This window comes from Peromyscus leucopus, chromosome 3 (genome assembly GCF_004664715.2).
Source record: "Peromyscus leucopus breed LL Stock chromosome 3, UCI_PerLeu_2.1, whole genome shotgun sequence".
Classification (NCBI taxonomy): domain Eukaryota; kingdom Metazoa; phylum Chordata; class Mammalia; order Rodentia; family Cricetidae; genus Peromyscus; species Peromyscus leucopus.
In genome coordinates, this window is record NC_051065.1 from 45,386,395 (window position 1) to 45,405,832 (window position 19,438).

Sequence of the window (19,438 nt, forward strand, 5' to 3'; positions counted from 1 at the left end):
AAGAAACTTCAACCTGTCACTATCTCATAACAGACTTGTTTTTGCTATGAAGACTCAAGTACCTGGACAATCTGAGTGTCTGTTTCCTAGCAAAGGGGTGTAGATCAAGAGAAGAACAATTGGGGTGAAGAATATAGCCACAGGCTGCCTCGATATATGTTAATCAATCAATGATTGTTAAGGTTAGCAAAACCTTAATGGAAGTATGTTTCAGTAGGATTAAGCCTGTCTAGAAGGCACATGGACTAACAGGATAAGCCATGGGAGTCACCCACTGTAGCAATTCAAGGGTAGAACAATTAACCATAGATCAAGAGGTCCTTTAAAATAAGGTGCTCTTCATATGATGAATGAGAGCGAATCACACACTTAGAAAAGAAATCAACCCACAACCATGTGACTGAAGCTCACATCTGTAATGTAAACCAAAGATCTCAAATGCCAAAGAATGCATTTCAGGTGACTCTGTTTTATAAAATTCAAAAATAGAAAATTCTATTTGATAGTACTTTACATCATGATACATGTTAGTTTGTGTGTGTAGGGGTGGGGGCGTGAGGCCAAAATGAGGTGACCGTGACATCTTTGCTTCTGAAAACCACAAGTTAGGGGCACTAGCCAAAGGTCCTACAGAACTGCGTTCAATCCTGGTTCTACAGCAGAGTGACTTTAAGTGACTTCCACTGTCTGTGTTTGGATTTTTTGCATCTATAAAATGGACTAATAATACACTGCTCAAAGGGTTGGTGTGAGAAGAGACATAATATATGTAAAGTGCCCAGCAGCATGCGTAGGTGCTGTAATAAACAGTAACTATTATTATCCCCGCCCCTGTGCCTGATAGTAAACCAGGATCAGAGGGGAGATAGGTAAGCACACAGCTGAGAAGAGAAGGGAAGGACCAAACCAGGCTAGGATCAAAGATGTGCAGAGTCCACCCCAACGCTACACAGCTATGAGCTAGATTTCCCTCCCACAGCCCACACAATCTCCTAAATCTCGCTTCTGCAAGTGTGGGCCGGCCCCATGGAACTAGCAAAGTTGTTCTGGTCCCATCTACATGGGACTAGATCTGACACATTAATTTGTGCCAATGGTCTCTGAGTGGTTACTAGCAGCCTGATGGGCTACCCTTCTAAAAATCTAAGTTGCTTTTTAATCAGAGCTTTATGGACACAGAAGGCCTTGACCTCAGCTGAGTGTAATTTCACCGTATCCTGGGTCAGAAAGGCACCCGTCCGGGAGAGAAGTCGGGCATAATATAAGCAAAGCAGTGTGAAGTTCAAGGCTACAGGAACAAGCAAGAGTCCGGGGGAAGTCCTGGCTACAAAGACTGCAGCTCTCTTTCCTAACTGCTGGGCAAGGATGAAGCTGACACACAGTTCTTTCTAACTAGGGAGGAGCAGAGTCCGTGTGGGAGGCCCCAGGATCAGAGGCCCAGGCCGCTAGGGATTCAGAGCAGAGGGAGAGTCCTCAGTTTTTACTTGGAATTGTTAAGCGGTGTCCTAGGACAATCACACCGAGGGTGATGCTTAGCAACAAGTACCAACAGTTGACACACGGGCCACAGGGAGGGACATCCTGCAACATCCTGCTGAAGGGGAAGCGCCAGACCCCAGGGACTAATGAAATTCTGGAAAAGGCCATGCTTATCTGTGATGACATATGCCTGGGGCTAGAAGTGGGACTGTTGTTCAAAGAGGCAAGGAACTACTTCTAAGTGATGGGAGCAGTTTGTGTCTGGGTTGAGGTGGCCGTAATGAGGGCCTGTGCGTTTGTCAGAGCCCATTGAACTGTACACTCAGAATGGGTGCAATTTATTTCATGTCTGTCATGCCTCAATAAAGTTAATTTTAAAAGGAAAAAAAAGGAATGGTACCTTAGTCACAGAGGTTATTGAGCTCAGGAGTGAGGAGAGGGACCTATGGGAGAGCATCCACAGACTCCACTGTTGCCCTAGCAAATCAGCATTTGCTCAGAATGTAGCAGATAAAGAAGGACTTTCTCCCTTCTGATTGTCACTCCTGATCTGTGAGATGGGCACGATTAATCCCATTTTACAGGCAAGGAAACCAACGCACAGAACAACTAAGGGAACTGGGGGTAAGTTTTCTAACTCGGAGTCCTAACGGCCTCAGATATGATGCTGTTTCAGCAAAGCTGAAGCCAAGAGAGTGTAAACGTCTTGATACAGTCGTACTGCTGGCCAAAGACAGAGTCCAAAATTGAAAGTGCCTCTTGTCCGAACAAACATCAGAAAGAGATGTCGCATTGAGACCACCTTGAATGAAGGTAGAGGACTCAGGTGCCATATGCAAGGAGCTTGGGGAGGAAAGGGTTTATTTCAGCTTACAGTTTATAGTCCATCATAAAGGGACATCATCCGCCAGGAACCTGGGGTGGGAACTGAAGGAGAGGCCGTACAGGAACATTGCTTACTGGCTTGCATCCCAAGGTTTTCTCAGTTGGCTTACCTACACACCCCAGGACCACCTGCCCAGGGATGGCACCGCCCACAGTGGACTGATCTCTCCCACATCAATCATGAATCACAGGCCAATCTGATGGAAGCAATCCTTCCACTGAGTTTCCCTGTTCCTGGATAACTACAGCTTGTGTCTCGTTGACAAAAACAAAACAAACAAACAAAAAAAAAAAAACAGCAGCAAACAAACAGCACGCAGGGACAGAAAATTTACCCTAAAGCAAGGCTCCTTTCCAGAGCTCCGCACTCCGAATTTCACTGCACCACACAGTTCCCTCATCCCCCCCAAGTCCCCAGGGTCCTCTAACGTTAACGAACTCCATGAAGCAGCGCATGCATTACCTCACCCGTCTGGCTTGTTTCCTAGCAGTGACTGTCCAATGCTCCTCCATCCCCACTCCTGCTGGCTTCCACCCTTCACCCATTCCTCCCTGCTGAAATCACAGCCCTCTGCCTGGAAAGAGCAGGCATGAGCCTCCTCCTTCCTTCCCAGATGCGGAACACTGGGAAAGAGATCCCTGGTGCGAAGGCAGTGTGTGTCCTCTGTCCCTCAGCCCCTGCCCACAATTTAAAAGCATGTCTGTGTGGAGGCGTGGAGGGAAAGACAGGAGGAAAGTATAAAAAAAAAATGGTATGGAGATAAGAAGAGAATTCTGAGGGAACCACAAGAGATGGCAGACAGCGGTTAGCTTGGGGCTTTGCAGAGAGGGGGGAAGAAAGTTCTATTCCACGTTTCATTTCTCTTTGTTGAACATTATTTTTCTAATGACTATAGGGTAAGCCAAGAGATGGGGGACCGTATTTAACTAGCAATACTTGTGTTTTTTTAAAAATGGGAAATAATGAGAAGCATTAACTCTAAAAGTTAAATAGGTTATCTATAATCTACCACTTCCCCTCCTGCACATTGACCAAAATATGCAACAATGTAAATGATAGAAAAATTGTGTGTGAGTCACGTTAATGGGATGAAGACAGGAAGGGACGAAGGAGAGTGGGGCATTCGGTGGCTGGAGAGCTCACTCTGTCAGCCTGCTCTCTCCTCTGTGGGGTTCAGTTCTACTCTCCTTTTAGTCAACTGTGGGCTGACTTCCCCTCTCCCTACCCCTATTCCTCTTCAGACAAGTAGTTTGTTTAGCAAAAGGACTGGGTTACTGTCTCTGAGCTCAAAGCACACACATAATGAAGGCGGAACAGACATCTATTAAGTGGGATGGGAGGCAGTCCCAAAAGAAGAGGAGAGTCCAGAGCTGCCACCACTAAGGCTAAGATAAGCAGCAAGCTCCTTTCTTCTCCAAAACTATACTGGGAATGCTCCACGGGTCCCCCTGTCCCCTCTGTGGATGCACAGTAAGGTTCAAACTCCTCCGCGTGTTTACCAAGACCTTGCTGGCTCTGCTCCACACCTGTCTTTCTGCTCTGGCTCCCAAGACAAGTGTCGTACCCCAGCAGTCAAACTGGTCCGTGTGCCACTCCCCGAGCGCACCTTGAGGCTCCCTGCCTGCAAGCCTTTCTCAATCTCTGCCACCTAACACCCTGGTCACGCCAGCTTCCCTCTGAAGACTCCTCATGCCTTTGCTAAGTATTGTACCAATTTGCATGGTCGTCATCTAAGCCGAAAAGAATGAAGGAGTGTTTCCCACTCCCGACTTTCCCAGTGACTATGACAAGTCTAGAGTCTCCCGAAAACAAAGAGAATAAATACGGCGATCTCCTTCAAGTCAAGCCGAATTAGGTTGAAGGCTGGATCAAAACTGGGTTGGGTTTAGGATACACTGAAGAAATGTCTAGTCAATTCCTAGCAACGCCCACTAGGCGGCGCCCTCAGTCTCATTGCGACCAAGACGCCTCCAGGTCTTAAAAGTTTATTACCTGTCTAGCAAGTTTCCTTCCTGCCCTCCTGTCCCTTTAAGAAGGTGAACCAGGTGAGGTCGAGGCCCCGCCCCCGAGCTGGTCCCGCCCCCCGCCCCCGCCTGGCCGGCTTGGCTCGCCCAGTCCCTCGCGACCTGGCCCAGCCGTCGGGGCCCAGGTCCCAGGTCCCGGCCGGCGCCATGGAGCGGCGCTGGCCCCTGGGGCTCGCGCTGCTGCTGCTGCTGCTGCTGCTCTGCGCCCCGCTGCCCCCGGGGGCGCGCGCCGAGGAAGGTACCGACCCCCTCCCTCTCCCTTTCCGGGCCGGCGGGCAGCAGCCTGCAAGAGCCGGCATTCCTGAGGAGGCCCTCCTCTCCGCGCCTTACTCCTTCTCCCTGGCTTCGCCCCAGTAGCGGGGAGATCGATTGGCCAGGGCAGTCTTTGGCCTTTAACCCCAGACTCCTGCCCACGGGCTCAGCCACCCCTACCCTCTGCTGACCAGTCCTATTTTGTGGGTGGAGAGGGAGTTCCTGACCACAGCCAGGAAGCTGCACTCCCCACTGCAGCATCATGGGACCCTCCAGGGGCCCACCCCTGAGTTTGCCAGCACTCAGGTGGAAAGCCTCCTTCGGCCAGCCTAACCAGACCACAGACAGACCGCCACTGGTGGAAGGGTTAGGACCTGGGGGCTCCCAGGCGTAGGGGTCCAACCTTACACAGGAAGGTTTGCAAACCCTCTCCGACTGTGCCCCGCCCACTTCCCAAAATCGGAGCTGCGCCTAGCGCCCCTCCTCCTATACCCTCACCTACCAGAGCTGGCGGTTGACAGAAAAAGTCAAACTCCACCAGGAGTCCCCTGCCAGGGTCCCACTCAGGACTGCAAAGGCTCATCTTCCCTGACGTCCACCCATGGCATCCCTGCAGCAGAGGGGTGCCCCAGCCCTCCCGGGCCCCGCTGGTGCAGTGTCTGAGGTTGCTCTTCCAACGCTTGCTGTCCTGACTCTGGTTCAGGACAGCCCCCAACCCTCGCCCCACTCTTCCTTGCTCCCGTCACACTCCGAAGGAATCCACTGTAATCCTTGGAGCGCTTCATTTCTCAATCCTGGACCCCTTTGCTCTCGCTGCCTCAGGATGTCACACTATTAGAAAATGTGGCAGCCTCGGGCCGGGAGTCCCTGAATACCCAATGTTGGTAGTAGGGCACCTCCTTCCCCCTTAGGTGACACCCTCGTTGCCTTCTCCCCATTCAGTCACTTTGATGGACACAAGCAAGGCACAAGGAGAGTTGGGCTGGCTTCTGGATCCCCCGGAGGACGGGGTAAGTGTCTAGAGGACCTGGGAAAGTTCAAGTCTGAAGGAAATGGGGTGGAGAGGTGGGTGGAGGAACAGAAAAGAGCAGGAAAAACTGGAAGTGTCTCCTCTGGTGAGGGAGGGGAAGCTGAGTCAGAGCCTCCTGAATGGTACTTGGGGGTTGGGGGTGTCAAACTTCACTCCACTGGGACTATCTCCAATGCCTCACCCTCCTACCATAGTGGGGGGCGGGAGGGGGAACCGAGTTCACATCCCCTAGAGAGAGCATGCCTATGCTAAGGAAGGTTATCAGCTGGATGAGAGGAGAGAGAGACCTGGAACGCATCGAAGTCTCAGCTCTATTCACTGCAGTGGAGTTATGTGGATGGGTTTCAGAACATTAGAGAGCTCCATAAAAGTGTAAATGATGTATGGATTTTTTTTTTTTTTTCTGAAGAGGAGAGCCAAAACTTTCATCAAAGTCTTTAAAGGTCTTTTGACTCCCTCAAACTTAAAAGCTGCTCCCCTCCAAGGCCCTGAACACTCTCTCCCTCCCATGCAGGCTCCACAAACACCAGGTGTTCCAGCTGTTTGAGAAAGGAAAAAGCCATCTCCAGGTCCCTTCCCACCTTAGGTGTCCCTAAGACCAGTGAGGAAAGGTGGATTATTAATGCGTCACAAAAAAAAAAAAAAAATGTATTCAAGCCTAAAGTCCAGAGATACCCTTGCAGGAACCCAGTAGAGCTGGCCTGAGAGCCACGTGACAATACCTCTGGAGTTGGAGACTATTATTACTTAGTGCCACATGGCAATACCTCTGGGGTTGGGAACTTACTGGTCTGGGACCTGTTCTCTGGATTTCCTTTCCTTACTCCAGTACCTAAGGCATGTTCTGCAGCTGTTTCTGGGATGAGTTATTGCTTTCTTTCTCCCTTGGACTAGAGGGTCGAGGCTCCCCTTTGAGCTCTTCCACAGAGTGGCCTATAATTAGAGTTAATAGACTAAACCATAATGTATCCTCCAGGAGGGGCCGCTTGGAAAATCCTGGATTAGGCCAACTCTAATAGGTGCCTCATCTCATAAACCAGCTAATCACCCACAAGGAAGGCAGCAGGACCATCTGCTGGCTCCCACTGGCCTTTCCTTATGGCTCCACAGCCCCACCCAAATAAGTCTTCCCTAATTGAGCGCCAGTGGAAGCGAGGCCCCTTTCACGGTCCAGTGCTAGAAGGGCAGTACACTGCCAGCAGCTGAGCTCCCATCCGGCTCTCTTCCTTGTCCCCTCCCCTCTTTCTAAAACCAGTTAAGGCCATAGAGCCGAGCTCCCAGAATACACACATGTAACAACCAGCAACTCCTGAGTGTCAAATGAAAAGATCCTCAGCGCTGGCCCTGGATGATAGTTGTCCCCCATCTGTCACGGCTGGAATTGGAAGAGGCGGTCACAGCTGGGAACATCTGTTTCCCTAGGCTCCAGCTGCAGCTTTGGCAGTCTGGCTACTGTCTGCCGCACATTACCGTGGCCACCCTGCCCACCTGCCTGTACCCTATGCCTTTTTCTTTGGCTCCTCAGCAGAGCTTCCCCCCAGGTACCCTTTCTTCCCAGGTTTGTGGCCTTTGGACACCCCTCTTGATCTTTGAACTCTATGACATAATGCAGAATTGTGTGCTTCAAGATGGCCCCAGCCTACCAATTCTTAATTAGTCTTTTTTTTTTTTTTTTTTTTTTTTTTTTTTTTTTTCATGAGGGCCCGCTCACTGGAGTGGAATAAAAATCTCAGGATGATCGTTCTTAGGGCTTCAGTCTCTTCTCCATCAAATAATGGGATGGCATCCAAAATATCAGTGAAATGGTTTGTGAAATATGTATGCTTCTTTCTTTCTTGCACAGGGGCCATGCTAATCTTCTCTGTGTCCTTCCAATTTTAGTATATGGGCTGCCAAAGTGAGCACCGCGTGCTTCTTTCTTAACTATATCTGGCTGAGCAAATATTTAAGAGAAAGAATGTTGCTGACGAAGTACGATATCTGTCCCACCAACAGATAATCAGAACCTCAACAGTAATTAAAACCTGGAATAATGACAAGAACACCCGGGCCAATGCAACAGAATAGGAATTCCAAACACAAATCCACATGTACTATATTTTCACTAGGATGGCCATGGAATTTCAAGTCAATGTGCAAAGTATTGCTGGGGACAGAAAAACTGCCTACCCTCTCCCTAAGTGAGCCTGTGGAGGTGACAAAGGATGATGGATTAACGGGAGAAACACTATTTTAATTACCTTCATTCACACAGGATGAAGTTCCAGGAAAGTTCAGAGGGTTGAAGCTTGTGTGTCGCCCTGAGCTTCGGGAAGGAGTGGGGGTGGGGAGGTGGTGACCAGCCCAAGTGTGAAGCGAACAAAGGCTGCCCTGCTGTGTCCATTTGAAATGTCTCTGGGGTAAAAGAAGTGTTCTCTGAGCAGCCTTCTTCCTGGCACTTCCTGATAGCTCACAATGTCAATCCCATCCAAAGACGGAAATGTCTTTTACCAAAGGGCAGCTTGTATGAGCTAACCCTGTATTTATAGTTGTTTTTTCAAGTAATCATCTCAATGGCCAAATAAACATATTTTGAGGTGTACACTGATCCCCAAAAGTATTGATTTGTCACCGTACTGACAACTGAATGTCTGTAATTTCTATAATAGAGTACAAGGGAAAACATCTCTCCATCTTCTCTGAGCAGATATAAAAAAATAATCATTTCTGGTGAGATCAAAGTTTAAACGAAAAAATACAAACCTACAAAATTTTCAAGACAAGAGACAAAAAGAAATGTATGATCTCAGGCACAATACACAGCCCAAAACGCATGATATTATTTTGTGAAGATGGAAAATATGTTTTCACGTAAATAGTGCCATTAGCAAAAATGTGGTATGGCTGAGAATATTTGAAACATACATACCAAGCAAATAATTACTGTCTATACTGCATTTTTTAAGAAGCTCCCACAAGTGAATAATATCAGAGTTTAATAAAAATATAAATAGCCAATGAACCAAAGAGAAACGTGCACTCTCCCCCTTCACAGAAATGAGACTGGAAAGGCTAAGCTGCTTTGGCCATAGGACTGGCAAAAGATAAAAAGAACTTTAGTATCCCTTCTGATGAACTTTTTAGAAAATAAATTCTCTTGCACTTTTTGTAGAAATGTAAACTGATAAAGTTTTTGGAGGCCAATTTAGCAACATCTTATAAAATTTGTGGTCTATCTATTGATTCACTCAATTCAATAGAAATCTTACATTCATCAGTATACTTCCCTAAAATAATAAATAAATAAATAATAAATAAATGAATAAATAGGAACTAAATAATTACCCAACAATAGGTGAATGATTAAATGATTATGGTGCACCTATATGATGGGGTGCTGTTTATATATTGCAACAAGAAACAGGTCTGTATGCATATTCTATAGGCATAATTCCACAGTGTTATTTGTTACAACAAAGGAAGTCACAGAACAACCCTTCCTTGTATGACATTTATTCTAAAAACACAGGACCATTTAGACAGTTCCTCAGGAGGTTTTGAAAGTGGTCTAGAAAGCTTTGTTTCAAACCCTTAAGAATGGCTCCCTCTCAGAATAAAAGTGGAAGGATTGGGGAAACCTCAACTTTGTATGTCAATTCCTAACCTGCTAAAATAAGCAGAGATGTGAAGATTAAGAACATAAGTTCTGGACCTGAAGTGCCTGGCTCCATGTTCCAACCCTGCCTCTTAATACCCAAGTAAGTCCCTCTATACTGGCCCTGTGTCAGTGGCCTGTGGAGAGTTATAGTAGTGCCAGCCATTATGATTACTAGGTTTAAAAATCCTTTCAATGTTAAAGAAAAAAGTCAAAGGACAGACTGGATGGTGCTTGGGAGTCCGGTTCACTGTTGAGATTTCGGTGATGGCTCTCACTAGAAGGAATATTGGAGAGGGTGAGATCCCCATGTAGAGAGTTCTGTGCTTGTCCCTGTCCTCCAAGGGCAGAGGGGCTTTGCTATTTGAAAAATAAGGCTTTGAACAAACTGGCAGATGGATTTTGAATGGGCTTTGCCCTTGGGGATATCTGACAGTTTTGCTGATTAAATAGGTCGAAATTTCTGTCCATAACCTTTTATTGAAGCAGATAAAATTAAGGGACCAACCAGAGTTGGCTAGGATGTAAAAGGGTTGTTACCTTATCTGCCCTAAGCCCAAATAACCCCCCAGCTTAAAATAATTAACCTACTCTCCTGGGGCTGGAGGCAGGACAGTGAGGCAGGACAAGTCACATTAACCTGGGAACTCTGGCTCCAACTCCCTCTTCATCAGCTCTGGTCACTGAGTCTGATTCTTTTCTTGCAGTGGAGTGAAGGGCAACAAATGCTGAATGGGACACCTCTGTACATGTATCAGGACTGCCCCGTACAGGAAAGTGGAGACACTAACCACTGGCTTCGTTCCAATTGGATCTACCGAGGGGAGGAAGCTTCGCATGTCCACGTAGAGCTGCAGTTCACTGTGAGGGATTGTAAGAGTTTCCCAGGGGGAGCTGGGCCTCTGGGATGCAAGGAGACCTTCAACCTTCTCTACATGGAGAGTGACCAGGATGTGGGCATTCAGCTCCGACGGCCTTTGTTCCAAAAGGTGCTGCTGCCCCTTCATGCCCTCCCATCCCTGATATAGACCCTTGCCTCGATCCTCAATCATGACTCAACTCAGCCAAGAAGGAACAGGGAAAGCATGAATGTAGAATAAGGGAAAGAACTCAGGACAGAAGGCCAGAAAGGCTGAACTGAATACCACTGCTGTGCTCTGACTTTAAGGGAATCATCTAACCTCTCTGAACATTGGTTACCACATCATGTAATAGCCTTATTACTTGCATCCATTGAAATAGTGTGGTGCTATGGTTGAAAGGGTAGTATATTGTGGAGGTTTTCAGACTTTTTATCTCAGTGCCCATCGTGTTCATATGTGACATGACCCCAAGAGTATTGCTGAAACTACACAGGGTAGTTCCTGGCTACCAGTCACTAGTACCATGACATTCTTTCATAACGTAGAAACCTGCTAGAAAGCAAAACAGTCTGAGCTTATTATAGGATGTGCTCTCACTTCTTTCCAAAGAGCGAAGGTTGTAAAGTTTGTTATTGGTGATAAATTAATTATGACACACTCTGTAACTGATCACCTCATTGGCACCAAGCTTGAGAACACCTCCCAGTAGTGGAAAAATTTATGGTCTACTGTAGCATTCCACTGCCTGGGTTCCAATCCTAGCTCCATTGTGTCACAGCTGTACTGTCTTTTAGAAGGACTAATTTGCCGTAGCCTTAATTTCTTCTTCTGTTAAGTAAGATGGTAAGACAAGAGCTATGCAGCATGTCTACAAATTGCTTACCATGGGACCTTGTACATCACGCTCTTCCATCATGGCTGTGTAAATTGGACGTTCTTTATCCATATAATGCTTTGAGTCTGAAGTGTTTCAGATTTCAGACTTTCGAGTATTCATATAGACATATCTTGGGGATGGGACCCAATTTGAATTATGAATTTCATTTGTCTTATATATGTCTTATACATGTAGCTTGAAGTAATTTTATACAAAGTATATGACTGCATTATTGTTGTGATCCATCACATGAGCTAATATATAGAAATTTCCATTTGTGGCATGCTATGGGCATTGTCAGGTTTGGGAGCACTTCGGGTTTTAGAATTGTGGATTAGAGGTAGTCAGCCTATATGAAACCAAAAATTGTTTGTGATGAAGGGCTGAAGCATGGGCTCGCCATCATTCCTTTCCTCCCCCTAGGTAACCACCGTGGCTGCAGACCAGAGCTTCACCATTAGAGACCTGGAGTCTGGCTCTGTGAAACTGAACGTAGAACGCTGCTCCTTGGGCCGCCTGACCCACCGTGGCCTCTACCTAGCTTTCCACAACCCGGGTTCCTGTGTGGCCCTGGTGTCCGTAAGAGTGTTCTACCAGCACTGTGCAGAGACTGTGCATGGCTTGGCCCACTTCCCAGACACTCTCCCTGGACCTGGAGGGTTGGTCGAAGTGGCTGGAACCTGCGTCCCCCATGCCAGATCAGCCCGGGGTCCGCAGGTACGCCACGGATGCACTGCAGCCCTGATGGTGAGTGGCTGGTTCCTGTGGGCCAGTGCCACTGCAAGCCTGGCTACGAGGAACGCGGTGGCAGTGTGGGATGCACCGGTAAGAAATGGGGGGTGGGAAGCCCCAGGGACCCCCCTGGGTGGTGGGTCCTTCCGGGTGCCAAAACAGGGCTTCATTTCCATGATTTTTATTAACCTAAGTGACGTGTCTGCAAGGTGTGTTCCAGTTCCAGGGAGTGGGACAAAGAGTGTGGAGGGTTGATTTTTCCATGTAAAAACACAAAACAAAACATGGTTCTGCCTTCTCTCTCCAGCCTGCCCTGTTGGCTCCTACCGAAGGGACATGGAAACACTCCATTGTCTCAAGTGCCCCCAACATAGCACAACAGTGTCTGAGGGGGCCACCATCTGTACCTGTGAGAATGGACATTACCGAGCCCCCGGGGAGGGCCCCCAGGTAGCATGCACACGTAAGTCTTGCAGCCTGGGCCTGGCAATCTGGCAGCAGTTACTGGGCCCTCCTTGGGGCCAGGACTTCCCAGAGCTTACCAAGTAGTGGAGACCCAGGGAGTCAGGCACTGATCACAGCTCCTCCCTGCCCCTGCATCTCTCTAGAATGCAGAGGTGTGGTTACACTACTTCCTCTCATGAGGGCTTTGGAGAAAGTCAATAATTGGGATGATGGACAGAAGAAGCAGGGGTCAGTAGCCAAGGGGAGGGCAAAATGGGTGCCTATTTGATGACTCCTCTTCTCCCACAGGTCCCCCGTCGGCTCCCCAAAATCTGAGCTTCTCTGTATCAGGGACTCAGCTCTCCCTGCGTTGGGAGCCCCCCAAAGATACAGGGGGACGCCATGATATCAGATACAGCGTGGAGTGCTTGCAGTGTCGAGGCATTGCACAGGATGGGGGTCCCTGCCAACCCTGCGGAAAAGGCGTGCGCTTCGCCCCGGGGGCTTCGGGGCTCACCGCATCTCCGGTGCAGGTGGAAGGCCTCGAGCCTTACGCCAACTACACATTTACCGTCAAATCCCAAAACGAGTGTCGGGACTGGACAGTTCCAGCCCCAGCAGCGCTTCCCTCAGCATCAACATGGGGCACGCAGGTGAGGAGCCTGGAGCAAGCCCAAGACCACAGGGATGAGTGATGGGCAGGCTGCAGAGGAGATGCAGCTTTAATTATTCCTGCTTTCCTTCCAAATTCAACCCTGTCACCCTGCGTGTCCAGAGTCACTCTCTGGCCTGTCCCTGAGGCTGGTGAAGAAAGAACCAAGGCAGCTGGAGCTGACTTGGGCCGGGTCCCGACCCCGAAATCCTGGAGGGAATCTGAGTTATGAGCTGCATGTGCTGAACCAGGTCAGAAAGCTGCTTGGACACACCCTTTAGTGTCTAGGAAACCCTAACATTCCCAACTAGGGGTATAACATTAGGGAAAACATCCAAAACTGACAGGCTTTCTCGGGATAAATGTCTGCAAAAGTCTCTGACCTTACTGTGGCAGCCCGCCCTGTCCAGGCCCTTCCATACCTGCCTGGCTTTACCAAGGGTGGCTCAGCACAGCCTCATTCAAGCAAGCCCCACCCACAGGATGAAGAATGGCACCAGATGGTTCCGGAACCCAGGGTCTTGTTGACAAAACTACAGCCAGACACCACATACATTGTGAGAGTGCGCACATTGACCCCACTGGGCCCTGGCCCTTTCTCCCCTGACCATGAGTTCCGGACAAGCCCACCAGGTAGGCTATCTATCTCTTGTCCCACCCCAAACATATGCAATTATCATCTCACAGAGGCACTTCAGTTCCTATTTTTTTAATGACCCTTGCTCTTCTCTGTATATATATATACACATGTGTCTCCTCAATAATCTCAATAAAGACCCAATGCCCACTTAAAAACCGACTCTGGGTATACACTTAGGACCCTACCTTTTAGCCTCTATCACCCCTAAAGACTATGAACCCCCAGACTTCTGACTCGTATGCTCAGTTTCCAGGAGCCTGACCGGAGGAGAGATTGTGGCCATCATCTTTGGGTTGCTGCTTGGAATAGCTCTGCTGATCGGGATTTATGTCTTCCGTTCGAGGTGCTGGCTCTGTCCTCCACACCCATTTATCTGGGGTCCCTCTACCTTGTTAGAAGCCCTGCCTGTACCCCCAGATGATCCTCCTGTCCCCTAAAACCAAAGCTCAGATGGGCCCCACACCCAGCTCTCACGTCTGTGGCAAATTCAGCCAGAGCCCACTGGACCACTGAGATTTCCCTGGGTCCCTGAAGAAGTTGTCCTACCTCCTCTTGCAGGAGAGGCCAGCGGCAGAGACAGCAGAGGCAGCGTGAACGTGCCACCAATGTTGATCGAGGTAAGGCAGTTGTGTGTGTGTGTGTGTGTGTGTGTGTGTGTGTGTGTGTGTGTGTGTGTGAGAGAGAGAGAGAGAGAGAGAGAGAGAGAGAGAGAGAGTGGGGGGAGAGAGAGAGAGAGATGCCTAGGTCAACTCTGGGAATGTGGGTGGGGTATATTGTCCCTAGGGCTCTCATATTTTGCCACCTAATTAATTTTGGTTAATTAACTTAGCTGTGATAGCTAGCTGTCAGCAGCTTCGCTGCGATTATCTACTAGCTTCTGGTACAGGTGCACAGCCACCCTGGACTCTGAGCAGTGCTCTCCACCTCGGTGGCCAGGGTGAGCTGAGGCCAGGCAGGAAGGGGTTAAGGTCCTCTGAGGCATGTGGGCTTCTTGCTTGTCACCTCATTAGGTGGCTCTGCAAGAGGGAAAGTCTGCAGCTGTCTAAGTTAGCTGGCATTGAAGGGAGGCTTCATCTGGGAGGGAATGAGGTGGAAGTGACTTGGACAACATGGGGTGGGTCAGAAGCTGGGGCACAAGTCATAGGAAGATTGGGTAACTCAGGACAGGGAGTTTACTCCAGGGTCGGAGTTCAGGCCACCACTATGGACCCTGAACAGTAGGTCAGAGAAGCTTGGAGCACAGACAAGAGAAAGGCTCCCATGTGGAGGCTTCATTACTAAGAAAAGAACCAGGCTCACCTCAGAGAGCAGAGGAGGACTGAGAAGGGGCTCAGCCGTCTGCCCTTCTCCCTAGCCCCCATGCTCTGATCCCTGAAATGTATACTGCAGTGCCTGAGCCCTCTTGTCTTCCCTAGAGGACAAGCTGTGGCTAAAACCCTACGTGGACCTCCAGGCCTATGAGGACCCTGCACAGGGAGCCTTGGACTTTGCCCAGGAACTGGACCCAGGCTGGCTGATTGTAGACACTGTCATAGGGGAAGGTAAGTCCTGCTGTGGCCCTAGCTGGTCCCCTTTGTGTGGTAGCACGTGGCTGCCCGCGAGTTCCTTCCTTCAAGCCTGAGTTCCCAGATGAGCCCGTGCCTGCTGTGTCCTGTATCCTCCTTGAACTGCTATGCCCTGGGGCAGCCTCTGCCTCCTACACACTTTGCTCTGTGGTTATGGGGTTTCTGATAAAGAATGTTAAACACCTCATCTCTACCCATAGAGGTGCCACCATGCCAAGCTGCAGGTTGTTCTCAGATGGTTCCCAAAGTAGGAGAGATTCAGAGCCTTCCTAGGTGAGCATTCCATCCCATCAGGGGCCCAGTGTCCTCGGGCTGCCCCAGTCCCCTGGGTCACCAGGGAAAATAGATCTCAACAGAGAACAAAGCTTGGCAGTGTCCTTGTCAGTGATGCAGCCAAGCCAGCACTGTGACCAGGGAGCTCATTCACAGGAAACAGGCAGGGCCTCCTGTTACTTGGGCACTAGCCCTGGACCAGCTTGTCCTTCATCAACACAGCTCCGTCCCTCTGCATTTAGTGAGTACTTACTTAACATAAGCCAAGGAGCATGCTAGCCATTGGAAGACAGTGGTGGTTAGGTTGCCCAGCCTCAGGTGGGTTCCAGACTGTTGCTTCTCCAGAAGGGCAACCTAAGCTCTGTCCTTGCTCAGATTTCCAGCGAGGAGAAACTGGTCCTAGAGGTATCACCGCCTGATCATGAGGTAGCCTGACTGCATCAGACCGCAGCCTTATTTTCATCCCACCTAGGAGAGTTTGGGGAAGTGTATCGGGGAGCCCTGAGACTCCCCAGCCAAGACTGCAAGACTGTGGCCATTAAGACCTTGAAAGACACATCCCCAGATGGCCAGTGGTGGAATTTCCTTCGAGAGGCAACTATCATGGGCCAGTTCAATCACCCACACATTCTCCGCCTAGAAGGTGTTGTCACAAAAAGTATGCAGTCATCCCCAGGAACGGGAGTAGAATGTGTGGGAAGGGGGGGGGCAGGATGGGGTGGGAGCAATGGAGGAGGGGAGCAGGATGCCAAAGGGAGGAAACCTGGGCCTGGGTGTGATGCCTGTGCTGTGTCTCAGGAAAGCCCATCATGATCGTCACAGAATTTATGGAAAATGGAGCCCTGGATGCCTTTCTAAAGGTGAGATGGGCAGAGAACCAGCTCAGGAGAGGGTCACACCATGGAGCCCCATGCCTTGTGGGGAGACTGTTCACCCTCTGATGTATACATTCATCCCACTACAGGAACGAGAGGACCAGCTAGCTCCTGGTCAGCTAGTGGCTATGCTGCTGGGCATAGCATCGGGCATGAACTACCTCAGTGGCCACAATTATGTCCATAGAGACCTGGCTGCCAGGAATATCTTGGTGAATCAGAACTTGTGCTGCAAGGTATCTGACTTTGGCTTAACCCGCCTCCTGGATGACTTTGATGGCACCTACGAAACCCAGGTGAGAGCCCCATCCACACTCACATTGATAACCCATGCACAAGCATGAGACCCGATTCCCTTCCCACACCATTTTTTTGTACTCGTCCGTGCCCTGAAACATCACCCTCCGATGCCATGCCTTCTTAGGGAGGAAAGATCCCCATCCGCTGGACAGCCCCAGAAGCTATTGCCCATCGGATCTTCACCACAGCCAGCGATGTGTGGAGCTTTGGGATTGTAATGTGGGAGGTGCTGAGTTTTGGTGACAAGCCTTATGGGGAGATGAGCAATCAAGAGGTAAACCTGGACTATTTCCCATGTCGTCCCGGACATACCTCCAGTCTCTTCTACACTCCTTAACATGGTCCTTCCCTATAACTTTCTTTCAAACTCCAGCTTGGGGCACTATTTCCTGTGGTCTCTTCTCTGTTACTTCTTTGTTCATTACTCCATCTACCCTGGTCAGGGTTGCTTAGAGCTCAATAATTTTGTGTGATTTCCTAGCGGATATAGCTCCTTGCCTAGGCATCCCTCCCTATCTCCTGCTACAGGTGATGAAAAGCATCGAAGACGGCTACCGGTTGCCCCCTCCTGTGGACTGCCCTGCCCCTCTCTATGAACTCATGAAGAACTGCTGGGCTTACGACAGGACCCGTCGGCCTCACTTCCTCCAGCTGCAGGCACATCTGGAGCAGTTGCTAACTGACCCCCATTCCCTAAGGACCATTGCCAACTTCGACCCCAGGTAAGTATGTTCAGAAAGGATGGGAGTTTGTGGAGGTCAAAACTGGAAAAATAAAAAATGGACAGTCGAGCCTATCCACTGAATGTGGGGCCCTGGGGAGATCTGGACAGAATCTGGCATATGAGATAGCACCCAGTCCATGCCCTTTGGGAAAGCCCAGGCTAACAGAGGTAGGATCCCATCTATCATGAGTGGTTTGTTTTTTTTTGTTTGTTTTTTTTTTTTTTTTTTTGTTTTTCGTGACAGGGTTTTTCTGTATAGCTTTGTGCCTTTTCTGGAACTCACAGAGATCGACCTGGCTCTGCCTCCCAAGTGCTGGGATTAAAGGCGTGCGCCACCTTAACATGAGTTAGTTCTAGATTACCCACCTCACTGTTTCCCCTGGAACCTTTCCAGTCACTTTTGTCACTCCTACTATGTTGCATTGTGACTGGGACCCCACCTCTGGTGTTCCTGTGGCCATCTGAGACTTGGGGTAATTTCTTTTCCCCATATACATACTATATACATATATTCTTGCATGTGGAGGAAAGATTCACAGATTTGACAAATCTTGGAGGACCTCCTGGTACAAGCTCCTGGCTGCAGCCTGGTACCTGCTCCTGAGAGCTTGGGCAGCTAGGTTGGGGTAGGGACATGAGGGAGGCTGAGTCCACCTCTGACTGCATGGCCCGGCTAGAAGGAGCTGAGGAAGGACAGAGAAAGCAGCGGCGATGGGTGCAGAGGACCAGCCCTGCTATGGAGGTAGGACTGTGAGAACAAGAAACGTTGCCCAGTTTCCCAAAATTGTATTTTATCAAAAACATGGCTAGAATGTAGAGAATGACGTGGAAGGAAGGGGTCCAGTCAGGGAGCCAGGCAAGGGTGGACTTCAACTGCTTTATCTGGTAAGACAGCCTGGTGTACTGGCCTCTGTATCAAACCCACCATATATAACCTTGTTTCTGGGATTGTTTTCCATGTTCCAGCTTTTGAGACTATCTTTTGGAGCACAGCTCCCTCGGACGCTGGAGACTGTGTGTGCTAATCTTTCTGGAATGCTGGATATTTTTTCTCCCAGCAGATTTACTTTGCTAATGGTTTTTGGCTCTGGCTGGCTTTCCTACAGGAACACTCATTGTATTGTGGCTATCAAAGTGTAAGAACAGCAGTTGGGGGGTTGAATGTGGCAAGTGAGGGCCGCTCCTAGGTGGCCATCTTAGGAAAAGGCAAGACAGCATCTTGCTGCAGGCCCCTACTCCTGTCTTTTGATTTATCTTAGTCAGGATGCATTCCTGTCTGAAGGGCTGGGAATTCTTCCCTAGGGATGCCCATAGCATCCACATTCCCTAGATCTACTCAGGGAACAGGTCAGTCAGCTGCCCACCTGCTGCTCGGAGCAGAGCATACCAGGAAACAGGTCAGGGAGCAGGCTCAGATAACAGCCAGTTTATGTACAGAGAGCCTAGATGAGCTGTGTGCAAGCATCAGATTCAGTGCTGGCTGAAAAGTGGTGGCCCAGGCCAACCACTCCAGTGCTCCAAGGGAACAAACATGGCATCACATCCCACAGGGTGACCCTCCGGCTGCCCAGCCTGAGTGGCTCTGATGGGATCCCTTACCGAAGTGTCTCAGAGTGGCTGGAGTCCATTCGCATGAAGCGCTACATCCTGCACTTCCGTTCGGCTGGGCTGGACACCATGGAGTGTGTGCTGGAGCTGACAGCTGAGTAAGGACTCTGGGGCCAGGCAGCCTGGGCATGGGAGGGTGGCTGAGGTCTGAGCCTCTAGACTCAAGGCCTCCCTTCCCTCTTCCATAGGGACCTGACGCAGATGGGAATCACATTGCCGGGGCACCAGAAACGCATTCTCTGCAGTATTCAAGGATTTAAGGATTGAGCGGCCACTGAAAAGACACTTCATCCCTCTGCCCCCTCTATGAGCAAGGACAGGGCTGTGGTCATTCCCTGGGCCTTTCCTCAGCCTACAAGATGTAGGCTATTGGTGCTGCTCCTGCCCATTCAATCAGGACTCTGCCTTTGGACCAAGGAGCCTTTGTTTATAAAAGGGAGGTGGGCGGTACAAGTGAAGGGGATTGTGGGTGGGTGGGTACTGGGGGAGGGTGTATATATTATATATGTATACTTATATATGCATTATCTATTTTTGTAAATAAACAGGAGTTGAGTTTTCATCCTCACCCGTGATCTTT

General features: G+C 49.4%; 1 protein-coding gene and 1 non-coding gene across 2 annotated transcripts; one reads left to right on the forward strand and one right to left on the reverse strand.

Annotated features, from left to right (window-relative positions):
* Positions 1 to 4,493: 4,493 nt before the first annotated feature.
* Epha1 (EPH receptor A1) lies at positions 4,494 to 19,426 on the forward strand. Its single transcript, XM_028876458.2, is given in 20 exon segments — positions 4,494 to 4,627; positions 5,584 to 5,651; positions 10,013 to 10,294; positions 11,469 to 11,742; positions 11,745 to 11,870; positions 12,085 to 12,240; positions 12,531 to 12,806; positions 12,809 to 12,874; positions 12,997 to 13,124; positions 13,356 to 13,506; positions 13,760 to 13,856; positions 14,072 to 14,130; positions 14,929 to 15,054; positions 15,824 to 16,009; positions 16,150 to 16,211; positions 16,316 to 16,522; positions 16,651 to 16,800; positions 17,055 to 17,248; positions 18,801 to 18,956; positions 19,047 to 19,426. Coding segments are annotated over 20 exon segments (2,934 nt in total). The 5' UTR covers positions 4,494 to 4,536; the 3' UTR covers positions 19,126 to 19,426.
* Positions 7,470 to 7,576, reverse strand: LOC114698025. Its single transcript, XR_003735293.1, has one exon. It is a non-coding gene; the product is annotated as a U6 spliceosomal RNA (small nuclear RNA).
* Positions 19,427 to 19,438: the final 12 nt, after the last annotated feature.